The sequence below is a fragment of the Ruditapes philippinarum genome, unplaced genomic scaffold (assembly GCF_026571515.1).
Source record: "Ruditapes philippinarum isolate M1 unplaced genomic scaffold, ASM2657151v2 ctg3479_1_1_1_1, whole genome shotgun sequence".
NCBI classification, from domain to species: domain Eukaryota; kingdom Metazoa; phylum Mollusca; class Bivalvia; order Venerida; family Veneridae; genus Ruditapes; species Ruditapes philippinarum.
In genome coordinates, this window is record NW_026861450.1 from 1 (window position 1) to 13,367 (window position 13,367).

The 13,367-nt window shown below is 33.8% G+C and overlaps 1 protein-coding gene across 1 annotated transcript in view; it reads right to left on the reverse strand.

The window, feature by feature from the left end:
- Positions 1-3,214: 3,214 nt before the first annotated feature.
- LOC132715646 (E3 ubiquitin-protein ligase UBR4-like) overlaps positions 3,215-13,367 on the reverse strand; it is a gene marked incomplete at its 3' end in the record, with an annotated part of 90,391 nt that continues 80,238 nt past the window's right edge. The window contains exons 61-75 of the mRNA XM_060698684.1: positions 13,020-13,241; positions 12,443-12,562; positions 11,516-11,683; positions 10,798-10,923; positions 9,731-9,901; positions 9,066-9,144; positions 8,130-8,321; positions 7,222-7,393; positions 6,522-6,669; positions 4,989-5,074; positions 4,762-4,849; positions 4,387-4,515; positions 4,107-4,171; positions 3,903-3,963; positions 3,215-3,393 (exon numbers count right to left, since the gene is read on the reverse strand). Coding sequence (XP_060554667.1) covers positions 3,215-3,393; positions 3,903-3,963; positions 4,107-4,171; positions 4,387-4,515; positions 4,762-4,849; positions 4,989-5,074; positions 6,522-6,669; positions 7,222-7,393; positions 8,130-8,321; positions 9,066-9,144; positions 9,731-9,901; positions 10,798-10,923; positions 11,516-11,683; positions 12,443-12,562; positions 13,020-13,241 — 2,006 coding nt within the window. The remainder of the gene's footprint in view (positions 3,394-3,902; positions 3,964-4,106; positions 4,172-4,386; positions 4,516-4,761; positions 4,850-4,988; positions 5,075-6,521; positions 6,670-7,221; positions 7,394-8,129; positions 8,322-9,065; positions 9,145-9,730; positions 9,902-10,797; positions 10,924-11,515; positions 11,684-12,442; positions 12,563-13,019; positions 13,242-13,367) is intronic.

Here is a 13,367-nt window from a genome sequence, read left to right on the forward strand (position 1 = left end):
GTTTAAGCGGAGGATTATAATCAAGAAAACAGCTATTCTTTTCGTTTTTTTTTTACTTTAGAGATAAATTGCCATGTTGGCTACAGTAAAGAAAAAGTACAAATATCGATCTTTGTCATCTCAGAACGACGGGGAAAAAAGATTGTAATCGTTTACATCGACATTATTATAATAATCCTTTTTTGTTTCAATAGGTTAAATCTCAACACCTTTATTTAAAATGAAAACATTTAACACCGTAAAATATTTATTGTTGGACTCTAATAATCAATTACTGACAGTTTTAAAGGAAAAATTTGCATGTTCCGTGAAGCGCACTTTTTAATTTAGGCTAAATTGATTTTTGATTTGGCTGTATAGATTAATATAAATCCGTGATATATTATGATTATTTTATTCCATGTGCTTAATTAACAAACAAACGAGGGCCATGATGGCCCTGAGGTCGCTCACCTGTACTATATAGCCCCCAACCACCCACCCCGGGCTAATTTTTACCCAAGGGCTTTTATTTGAACACACTTGGTAGACACCCATAAGAAGATGTTTCATTGCTAAACATCTAAGTTCTAGCTCATTTGGGTTTTTAAAAGAAGATTTTTTTTTTAAGTTTTTTTACTATACACATATAGTTTAAAAACAATGACACCCTGGCAGGCCAGTTTTGACCCCAGGCTTTTATTTGAACAAACTTTGTAGATATTTACTTAAAGATGTTTCATGCTTTTAATATCTAAACTCTAGCTATTTGGGTTTTTTCAAAGAAGATTTTTAAGTTTTTGCTATTACACATATAAGGAAAATCAATGGACCCCCGGGGCGGGGCCAGTTTTGACCCCAGGGCTTTTTTTGAACTTACTTGGTAGACACCAATTTGAACATGTTTCATGCTAAATATCTTAGCTCTAGCTCTTTGAGTTCTTTAAAAGAAGATTTTTTAAGTTTTTACTCTATGCATATAGGGAAAATCAATGACCCCCTGGGGCGGGGCCAATTTTGATCCCCGGGCTTTTATTTGAACAAACTTGGTAGACACTCATTAGAAGATGTTTCATGCTAAATATCTTAGCTCTAGCTCTTTGGGTTCTTTAAAAGAAGATTTTTTAACTTTTTACTATATGCATATAGGGAAAATCAATGACCCCTAGGGGCGGGCCAATTTTGACCCAGGGCTTTATTTGTTACTCAAACTCGGTAGGACACTCACTAGAAGATGTTTCATGCCAAATATCTTAGCTCTAGCTCTTTGGGTTCTTTAAAAGAAGATTTTTTAAGTTTTTGCTATATACATATAGGGAAAAATCTATGACCCCCTGGGGCAATGGCCAATTTGACCTCAGGGCTTTTTATTTGAACAAACTTGGTAGACACTCATTAGAAGATGTTTCATGCCAAAATATCTTAGCTCTAGCTCTTTGGGTCTCTTTAAAAGAAGATTTTTTTAAGTTTTTACTATATGCATGATAGTCAATGACCCCCTGGGCGGGGCCAATTTTGACCCCAGGGGCTTTTATTTGAACAAACTTGGTAAGACATTCACTAGAAGATGTTTCATGCCAAATATCTAAGCTCTAGCTCTTAGGGTTTTTTAAAAGAAGATTTTTTAAATTTTTACTATATGCATATAGGGAAAATCAATGACCCCCCGGGGCGGGGCCAATTTTGACCCCAGGGCTTTTATTTGAACAAACTTGGTAGACACTTACTAGAAAATGTTTCATGCCAAATATCTTAGCTCTAGCTCTTTGGGTTCTTTAAAAGAAGATTTTTTAAGTTTTTACTATATGCATATATGGAAAATCTTATGACCCCCTGGGGCAGGGCCAATTTTGACCCCAGGGCTTTTATTTGAACAAACTTGGTAGACACTCACTAGAAGATGTTTCATGCAAAAAAAATCTTAGCTCTAGCTCTTTGGGTTCTTTAAAAAAATTTTTTTAAGTTTTTACTATATGCATATAGGGAAAATCAATGACCCCCTCATTAGAAGATGATTCATGCCAAATATCTAAGCTCTAGCTCTTAGGGTTGTTTAAAAGAAGATATTTAAAGATTTTTCTTTCGGTTGCCATGGCAACCAGAGTTCTGCATGGAATTAAATTCTTTGAACAATTTTTAAAGGTGACCACCAAAGGAACATTCCTGTGAAGTTTGGATGAAATTGGCTCAGTGGTTTATGAGGAGATGTCATTTAAAGCAAAAGTTTACGGATGGACGGACGGACGGACAGACGCCGGACGAAAAGCGATCACAAAAGCTCACCCTGTCACTTTGTGACAGGTGAGCTAAAAATGAATAAATAATTTACTTTCATACAAATAAAACAACAAATCATAAGCATAAAAAACACGACGTTAATTATCACTTAAATATTTATTATCATTTAATCATAAATATAACTTTTCATACACATATACAACGAATGTACTTTGAATTATTATGCGTCATGTAACTTTGACACTTTTAACAAGATGACAACGCTTGTATTTCCATCGTATTCTTTTTTTTGACAAAATGGTGGAGCATTTAAAGTGGACAAATGCGGATTCTTGGATAAAATACCGGTCTTAAGATACAAAATAAACAAAACACATTTTCAACATTCATATAATTTTGAAAAAATGCCGTACGGCTAGACAATACAATGTGCCCTGGCTAGCCGTACGTGACTCACGTACATCTAGACCTTTTGGCTAGCCGTACGGGCCCGTACGGCTAGCCACTTCCTTTGACAAAATCACAAAATTTCGTGTCCAAGAAATTAAGTGAATTCAATTCATTGTGCTAACTACAGGTATTGTTATAAGTCATGTTTAACCATATTAATAAAAGCAAATGGATCAAAAATGTTCAAAGAAACTATATGCCTGCTTGCCTGTGGCTGGAATATGAGCTAAGTAAAACAGTTCAATGTTTTCATCCCTCCCTTTCCCTTTTTGCTTGTAGGGAGAAAAAGAGTTTGATCAATTTCCAGTCTAACTGGAATTCTGTATGGCTTATGTCGGCCACCATTCTAAATTCTATTTCTTTTTCCATCCATGGCAAGAAAATATTGTCATTCTAACAATATGTAATTGATTATGTCACTTCTGCTGCAGACATAACAATTTTATATACATATACATGTACATATACATATCATGCAGAATACATTCAAGAAGAGATATAAAAGTATAAAGCAAGAAAGTTCGATATGAATTTTGATATATCGTACCTGCATTTGTGACACTGGAACACATTCTCGCCACAATTACCACACACGCCAGGGTTGGCAGGGACAGAGGCACTGCAGCGGGGACATTGTAATGTCTCACTTGTGGCTTGTAGGTTGTCATAGAAATCAGCATATTCTATCATCAGGTTGCACGCCACTATAGGTATTGGAAACTCGACCTGAAAATGTAATATACATCAATGATATATCAGTATTGTATTATTTAGACGACTGGAACTCACGTTTGTAAAATAGTATATTTCAATTAATATCATTATTGTTCTACAAAAAGTTTTTTGTTTAACAACAGTGCTTATTAGGTCTTTAAATTTGAAACTAAATTATTTTATAATTGAATCACAGCTTACAACTCTGAATACTTGAAGTTAAATATAACCAAACCGTTAATCTATACAACCATTATTAACACCAGAGTCTTAATTAAATTTTACACTATACTTTGCACACTAAGCAAAGTCTCCTTCCAGTAATAAAAATAACTTTGATAGCATTGGCACAGGGGTGTATTCTATGCTTAATGAGCGTACATCCACCCTTTCAGGCACTGAGAGTATGGACCCCTGTCACTGAGGTCTGACAAATTTTGGTTTTTATGATAGACAGCCGATCTTCAATAAACAAACTCCCCAACTTTCATTTGATAAGAATATTTAATTTAATCAATTACCTTGACATCTGTTTGACCTGCAGTTAGGGTCATCTTTCTGGCCTTGTGCCAAAGTCCTGGTCTGAAAAATCAAGAAAACAAATGTGTCAATATTTGTTCTTACACAAAAAAAAGAGTTCAATTACAAAGTCTTTGCACTATGTGCAGACTCCAGTCAACTTGTCAATTTCATTTCCTAGAAAATTTATTAAAATGAAAGCTTACTTGTTCTTCAGTTCGACTACTGCCTGAACCGTCCTGTTATTGTAGTAGATGTTCATCACTCGTACCTGGAGATAAAATAAAACTCACCAAGTTAAAAATGGATGGAAAATTACACAGAAAAAGTATGAGTTTTAACTTATGATATCAGGTAATCAAAGCATTAATACTGCCATAAGAGGGGGATGTGGATAATCTTGTAATCAGACATGCAATTACTACATTACTTTTTTTGTTTTTATACATTTTTTGTATATATCAGTATCAATACAATTAAACCAACCATTTTAGTTCTCTTGAGTTCTGTAATCCTCAGAGATATCTTGGAGATGGTGTAACTTCCAACCAATTTAACAATCTGTGTGGTTGTGGTGAACTTTGAATCCACCTTGATGTTGGACAACTTGAGACTCTGAAAACAATTTATAAAATGTACTGTTATACATGTATAATAAGGGGCATCTGTGGCCGAGTGGTTAAGGGTGTCAACTTCAAACCACTTGCCCATCACTGCTGTGGGTTTGGACTTTGGATTTATAGTGTTGGTGTGCCTTAAATTCCAATGACAACACCAACAATTTATCATGATTTAGTCGTCATTTAGAAAATTTAACTTTTAAAATCTGTAAACTAATAATGAAACATAACTAATACATACCGTATAAGGAACCTCAGGGTTGTTACAGACTAGGCAAGGATCACTTTCCAGGTAGTAACCATCAAAATCCACCAGGCCTTGCAGCATACTGAAAATTTAAATTCATAAAATCAAGAAAAACTAGAACAAAACGAATCTAGAATTCGAAAACCGTAATCAAATCTGAAATAAAAGTTTAACAGTTAACAAAATTGTTTATTCTTGTGAAATAAAGGGAGGTAACTTACTTGTAAATCTGTGCATTAGGATGTTTAGCCAGTATCTGGTTCTCATCCTTCAGTAGGTCAATGGCTCTATCAAGATACTCTTTTGTCTGAAATATATGTTTTACACACATACATTTCTGCACCTTAAGACACATTTATACATGATTTACAGTCATATATGCATCATTTAAAAACATATTGATACATCATTTTCACAATTATTTATGCATCATTTAGACACACATTTATGCATCATTTTTACAGATATTTAATGTCATACATAAACAATTATGCATAATAAAGCATTACTGCATTTTAATGAAAAACATAAATTTAACATTACAGTCAACTATCGTTATCTCGACATCGCTTTTCTCGATATTTCGTTATCTTGATGAAATTTTGAAAGTCCCGATTTTCTTCCTTCTTTATCTATAATGGAAATATTTGTTTATCTCGATATTTTTATTTCGATATTTTCAGTATCTCGATGTAAAATTTCAGCCCCAACAGTTATTTTCACACTTTTATCCTTTGTTTATCTCGACTTCGTATGTTCCTTTCAGACGTGTGAAAAACACAATCTAGACGATAATTGCCCAATTAATAGCGCGCGTCATAATGACGATTATGTTTGTAACAAGTTTAGCTGTTTTTATAAAAGTTAATCTGTTTAGCGTGTTGATTGAGTTATGTCCAAAATGAGTGAATTTTACATTCTTCTTAAATATTCGAAAACTGTATCAATTCATTATGACTTTAAATGTAAATGAAATAGTGAAAGTATAGAAACACTATCGTTGCAATATTGTTTCACAACATCACCACCAAATCAATTAGCGTTGGAACAATCTCGAGAAAGACCCGATAAATAACCCGGGAAGATAACCGGGTCAACCATATCCGATATCCTATTCACTATATTGGTGTATTATTGAGTAAACCTCACTATGTGTTTTTAACACAGACACCCGTATTTCCGCTGGTAAACATCCGCTTATGTTACTTTGTTAAATATTGACTAGGTCTATGAAAACAAGACATTGGGACACTATAGTTTATTTGAATTAAGTTATGCACATGTCTTATGTAAAAATCAGTTTCGCCTTGTTCTAACCCTAATATGTTTATCTCGACATTTCGTTATCTCGATATTTTTTGGACGGTCCCAATGACTTCGAGATAACGAGAGTCGACTGTATAATCTTTATATACATTTATGCATATCTTTATATACATTTATGCATCATTTACAAAAAGAAAAATTATTATTTTAAACAAACATTTATAATTACTTAAACATTTTATGCATCATTATGGGTTCGATTCCCGGGCTGGCCAACTAAAATTACTAATCAGTCTTTCAATCGAGGTATGGGTGCTTAAACACTTGGCACGCTAAAGAACCAGGAGATGCTTCTGGAATTGGGACATCTTTCTGTATCTGTAATTGCACTATCCTTCAAAATCTAAAATTACTAATACTTTTCTGGAGGACTCGCCCATATGGGCAACAGGTGGCGAGTAAAAATTAACGCAAATACACACACATACCTTTTTCTCTGATGTTTGTGGTGTAACCAACACAAAGTAGCCAAGGAGGTCTACAAACTGAGATGCCTTCCTTCCATACAATGGTAGTTCCTTCCACAAAGTCCACAACTGATCTAAAACTCCATCTTGTTCTTGCAGACTGGAATTCCTGAAAAGAGATTTATTTACGTCTGAAAACTACATTTATAATAATAGCAGATCAGTTACCAAATAATTCTTAAAAAGTCAATGGTGAACTACTTATTGGTAAGTTTAAGAGTTTTATTACATAAACCGCAGTGGGGGAGTATAATAAAACCATTTAATGAAAACGATATTACACTAGTGTAAAAACACATGACGTTGTTTGCGTTATCTATAAACATTATGTTAAAGCCGCTAATGTTAGCATTACACTATAGGTGTGCCAATGAAAAATGACTCTTTTTAACAGTCTACTATTTTTATTTATATTACGTGATAAAAAAGAATATTATATTCGTGTAGACTCGATACTAAATTTATTGAACTCGTTGAATATAACAATATTATGCTCGCCAGAGGCTTGCATAATATGATATTATTGAACTTGTTCAATAACTTTTGTACTAAACCTACACTCATTCAATATCCTCTATTTCTAACAATAGGAGATTAGTACTAAACATCAATGGTGAGTATTAATTGGTAAGTTAAGGTCTTGTATAATACTTGTACTTACTTGTAAATCTGGTGTATAAGGGAATGAGCCTGCCATCTGATAGACGTGGAGTTAGATTCCAGCAGGAATGTCCTAACAAAGTGCATCATCAAATCTCTGTCTATAGTTCTGTTTAAAAGCTGTATGAGTGTTGAACAAAGAGACTCATCGTGTTTCTGTCCGTCATCAGAATCTGAGAAAAAATAAGTTTTAAAGATCAGTTTACCAAATTGGTATGATATACGCCTTTGGCTGTTTACAAATATTACTATGATGTCCTTAGTGATTGGTATATGATACAAAAAGAGATCTAAATACAGTCAAACATGTGTTTAAGACCACCTCTGAATTAAGGCCACCCTGTAAATAAAGGCCATTCTCAGACAATTCTTTTTGTCTGATTGGGTTGTACGACACACCGACACAGTATAGGTCATATGGCGACATTCCAGGTTTACTGGTGGAGGAAAACCTAAGGTGCCCTTCTGTACATTATTTCAGGCATGAATAGGCACCTGAGTAGAACCCCGCATTCTGTAAGCCAGCTAAAAAGCTTCCTCACATGAAAGAATCCAAAGGCTCTAACGGGAATCGAACCCACAGAGGTTAGGGGCAAGTGGTTGAAGTCAACAATCTGAACCACTTGGGTCACTGAAGCCCCAAGAATTTATTGCTTTTACCCATAACCTGCTGGCGGCAACTGATTCTACCCATGCAACCAGTGCAGACTAAGATTAGCAAGCATTTTCTTGCCGTCTGAACATGGTTTGCACTGTTTGCTATTCAGTCAGTACATATTTTGAAATTATTTCTAAAAATGCTAAATGGTTTGTTTGGAATTAAAGATGGACAAGTCCATTTCAGATATAATGTGTGATAAATGTAAAATAAGTGGACAGTAAAAATTTCAATATGAAATATATTAATACCATCATTTTTATCTTTGTCTTTATCTTTGTCCTTCTTCTGTTTGTTTGGTGATGTTCCCAAGGCAATGTCTTGCGACTGTGCCACCTTGACGATAGCTGTTCCACATATAGCACATTGTAACAGTTGTAGAAGTGTAGGTGCCACGCCTTCGTCCAATGAGATACTTGCTTTTACAAGGAATGGTATGACATCTGAAATTATGACATTCTTAACTATAGATTTACATAAATGGTGTTATACACAAACAAAACGACATACAGTAAGCTTCAAATGAATATTTTAAGTGGTTGTGGACTTATTAAGCTATTTTTTTTCATTGTTAAAATGAGCCGACTAGATTATATATTCCAAATGATTGACTGTTATGCTGTTGACCAACAAATGATATTGGAAAATTAGGATAAAATATAAATCTGCCTAAAAAATTAAATGACTGCCCCAGTCTTTTTATAAATTGAAAATTACAGGAAATTTTCAAAGGATATTTATAGAAATTTCCTTGAGCCACTTGAGTTATTTATTATTTATGCGAAGTAAATTATCAAATCGAAAGTAAATATGGGAAAATATAAATTCATTTTGACTTTCACCTGTTCACTCACTAAATACTCTATAATGTCACTTTAAAGTTGCATACAAAACATTAATCAAAATATTTAAAATATAAAACAGAGGTATAACTCAGACAATTACCATGCTAGAGTTATGAATCTTACATACTTACATGTAGAAAATTTACACATTAAAAAGTCTAATACATTTCACTTAAGACATGGGTTCAAGCCCTACTCATCCCACCAGGTTCCAGCTGTGACAGAAAACAGAATTGAGCAAGTTTTAATTTAGCTTTAAGCTTTCATCACAAACTCACTCCCTCCAAAAAAAAGTAAAATATATCAAAGTAAACTAATCATCAAACAATATCAAGGTCTTACCTTGGTTTGCAGTGCAGTATTTCTGCCAGTTGACTGGTCTACTTGCAGCTATATCAGCGCATGCCTTCAAATGTTCAATCTGTGTAATGTTAAAGTACATTCATTACTGCAAGTAGTACTGTATACATAATTTTTCTAAAACAATATCTGTTAGAGCACCTACATGTATAAAATATGAATAACACAACATTAAGTTACATAAAACCTAAGTTTAATCAGATACAAGGTCCTAGATTATCCCACACAAAATGTATCACTAAATGCAGTATACTGACAAGATATTGGTCGGAAATATAACTGAGCTATGTGTTTGAGGCACAAGCTTGTGATGACCTGAGACCAGAATTTTTTAAAGGTCTTGATAAACAGTGACAAGATGATGACTGAGATGAACAACTGTGCTGTGTTTTCAAGATTCACGCTTTTGATGTCTGAGTGAAATTTGATGATTGAGTGAAACCAGAACAGGTAAATAAACACACTCTTTGCACACAAACTAACATCAAAAATTCACTTCAGTCACAGGGCCTTGATGACATTAACAAAAACTTTGTCCAACATCTTAATTGTTTAAAACATATATGTAAATACATATTTTTTTTGCAATATCATATTTCACATAAACAACATAAAAATCAAATTTCATCACTAAATCAAGAGCTTACGAGAACGAGGAGAGAGTCGTAAGGTAGTATGACACTGTGTGGAGCTATCTCTGATGTGGATAATCCACTCTTGTTGCACTGCTCTATGACAGCATTCAAGTTTTTCTCTATAGAGTATAGATCACGTATCTCACGATACCTTTCTCGAGATCCACTGATAAACAACAGTAACTGAAATATAAACAAAAATGTTGTTAACACTGATAAACACTGATGAATAGCTAGACGATACACTGATAAACAACAGTAACTGAAATATGAACAAAATTATTGTTAACACTAATAATGAATAGCTAGATAATATAGCTTTGATAAGGCTTAAACCTAGCCTTACTATGGGGGAATATACAAACAAATCTATTTTTCACCTTCAAAAAATTTACTTGAAACAGTATTCATTGGTAAAGTTCATGAAAGTTAGCAATATACCATTTATCTAATTTGTCAGTGAATAAATAAAGATATTATGAGAAAAAGTAAGCAAATGTTACAGAATGACAAAGAATAACTATTGCTTGTTTAGTTTACATGCCAATTTTAACACATTTTGGTCATACACTGTATCTTGGCAGACAATATTCCTAACAGGTTTTTCTGGATAACTAACAAATTAATTACAAATTTCTACAGAAGTGACAACCTACTTATCCTTCATGATTTCATGATGAGAAGTGACAGACAAATGACCATTAGACTCAATATCCAAGGTCAGTTGAAATTTCTTCCCGCTCTAGGATTGAACCAACGACCTTGAATTTCAAATTCAATGCTCTGCCTATTTAGCTAAGAAAGCCGACAAAAAATGATCAACTGGCAAGTATATACAATATTTGGTGACTTACAAGCCCCTTGGGCTGAGCTGGGTATTCTCACTGTTCATCAAGACTTGTATATACACTTGTCACAAACTACTTACTAACTATTCATCTGTTCATTAATATCTAATACCTATTGAGCTAAATTAAGTTTTGCACTATGTTCATACTGGTACAGTATGTATTAACCATTAATTTCATACATGATTATATTTTGAAAAAGAAATTATTTATTTATATAGTAAAACTTACTTTTCTAGCTTGTTTCTTAACAAATGGTGTTCTCTGAGTCATCATGTACTCTGCCAGTGTTGTGTTCCACGCTGGATCAAACGTGGCCGTGGCCACACCTTGAACACTGTCCCCAATCTTCTTCAACTAGAGTTAAATATAATAAACATACATTTATATTTCATATAGGCCTTTTGACACTTGATAGTGAGTCTTTCTCAGTAAATAGAAAACTGCTTCTTTAAAGGTTTTCATTAAAGACGGAAACTAAATATATATATAACTTACTTCATAATTTGCATCACAGTCACACCACTGCACAAACATCATTTTTAAGAAATTGTGACATCTTAAAACATTTAATTTTGCCAAAATTGTTTCAAGAGAGCAATAAAAAGGCTGGTTTAAAGTGAAATATTTTAAATAAAATGGTCTTTTTGAAGAGGATATCCTAACATAAATTATCTGACTATATTTTATTTTTACTTTTTCTTACTTTAGAAACTAATTCTTAAAATATGAAGACTGTAGGTTGTAATGGCATGCATACAGGCTGACACAAAACTATAATTTTTATTACTAAAAGCCCTATGTAATAAGTGGACTGAACCAAATTTGAATCAGGGCACCTCCATTATACAATAAATATTGGGATGGGTTACAACTGAAGTACATAAAGTATTAAGATATCATTAACAAAAATAATTTTATATTAGAAATAATATTTTACAGTACAAACCTGATGCGGAAGTCTAAGGGCCATCTCTGTCAACAACTGAGGATAGTCTTCAAAAACATCATTTGCATGTCCTTTAACATATTCCCTAAGGAAGAATGGGCTCATATCTGGGGGTGGTGATGTTGGGCGTGGCTTCAACAGTTGTCCTGGCAATGGAGCTGTTTCCTCCTAAAAACAAAGAAAAATTACAAAATTACCTTATGTAAAGCCTTTTTTCCCCCTCCATTTTATTTAAGTCACACCTATACTGTTAAAATCCTATGGTGAAATGCCATTTTAAGGGGGGGGAGAAGACCCCCAGGGGGCCTCGGAATTTTAGACAAGAGGACGAAAACAGAGAGAACCCGGTATTTTTAACCCGTGGATGGCTTCTTTACATGAAAGAATTCAAAGTCCCTGGCAGTTTTTGAAGCTATATTTGTAATGGGCAAGTTGTTTGAAGTCAATCATGTTAGATATTCAACAATTGAAAAAAGTAGTGCTGAACACACAGTAATGTCGTAAAGGTAGCAAAGTGTAATCAAAATGTTGTAAAAGTATCAAAATGTAATCAAAGTAGTATTTTGACTTCCAAACAAATTACTCATTCACCAAATATACCATTTGCAAACAGAACAAAAGAAGCAAAAGATAGTTAATGTATATGGCAAATGAGTAATTTTTTTGAAACTGTGATAAGATACCAAAGTTAGCAAGTTTTTGACAAACATAAATTATAGCATTTCTAAGGCTTACAGGGCCTTTAAGCTGAAAAACTTCAATGGTTGTGTCAGAATTGAAATCTCTTAAATTTCTGTATCAGCACTGAGAGACAAATGACCATAATTCGAGGGTTGATTGCAAAACTGTTGTAAGTCCTTCTTTATTTCATATTAGTTACTGCAGTTTTGCGGTGAACCCTCAATATTTTGTAACAATATATTATACCTCTGCTGGATTGTAGTTTCTCCAGTATGGTAGAAGATTCTGTAGTATGGTCAAACAGTAAGTGATTGTTCCACTGGACAACAAGGCATTGGCTGTTGTGTTACTCACAAATGATGACGACTGTAAAATAAAAATAAATATTATAACCTTTCAGTTTATACAAAATTTATTAAAGTTTGATTGTGAAGGAGGCTATAAGCTTTGAGACACACGTTGTTATTCATTCCTTGAACAAACCAGTATTAAGCAATGATTGTTAAGTTTCTTGCTTAAGGAAACAACAGTTTGACCCTATCAGGGTTTGAACCCACTTGACCAGCAGTCCTCTGATTATTTTTTTAATATTTTGTCTGTCATCATATTTAAGTGTTGACTACTAGAGGAGGACATTTTTAAGAGTCTTGGTAGCTTAGTCCAAAGATCTCTGAAACTGTATTTTGAGAGTCCAAAGTTCCAGTCAAGGACAGGCTGACAAATTTTTATCACCTGTGACATTTCATTTAAAAAGAATTCTAAAATTCACACTCCACTTAACAAGACAAGGTCCAAAAAAATCAAAACCAGTCAACAATCTTACCTCGGTAGATGGTTTTGTCCCTGCCTTAGTCCTTGATAGTAGTACACTTAATAGTCTCATGTACACGAGTTTCACTTCCATCGCCTTACTCCTGCATGACACAGTGTCGAGCCCGGCACCGGACAGATCCAGTTCCACCAACAACGCCTGCAGCATGTTATCTAGTGCTGTGCGATCTTTTTCCTCCTCAGCGTCAAGGTCAGAGGTCAACATTAGCAAGACCTAGAAAAATGTAAATCTAATTTTAGAAATTTCTAGAAAAGGGGATGTATCCCTATACAGCAAATGAAAAATAAAAGTTATAATGTGAACATTGAAGACTGTTTCAGTCAGTTCATGAGAGATAAT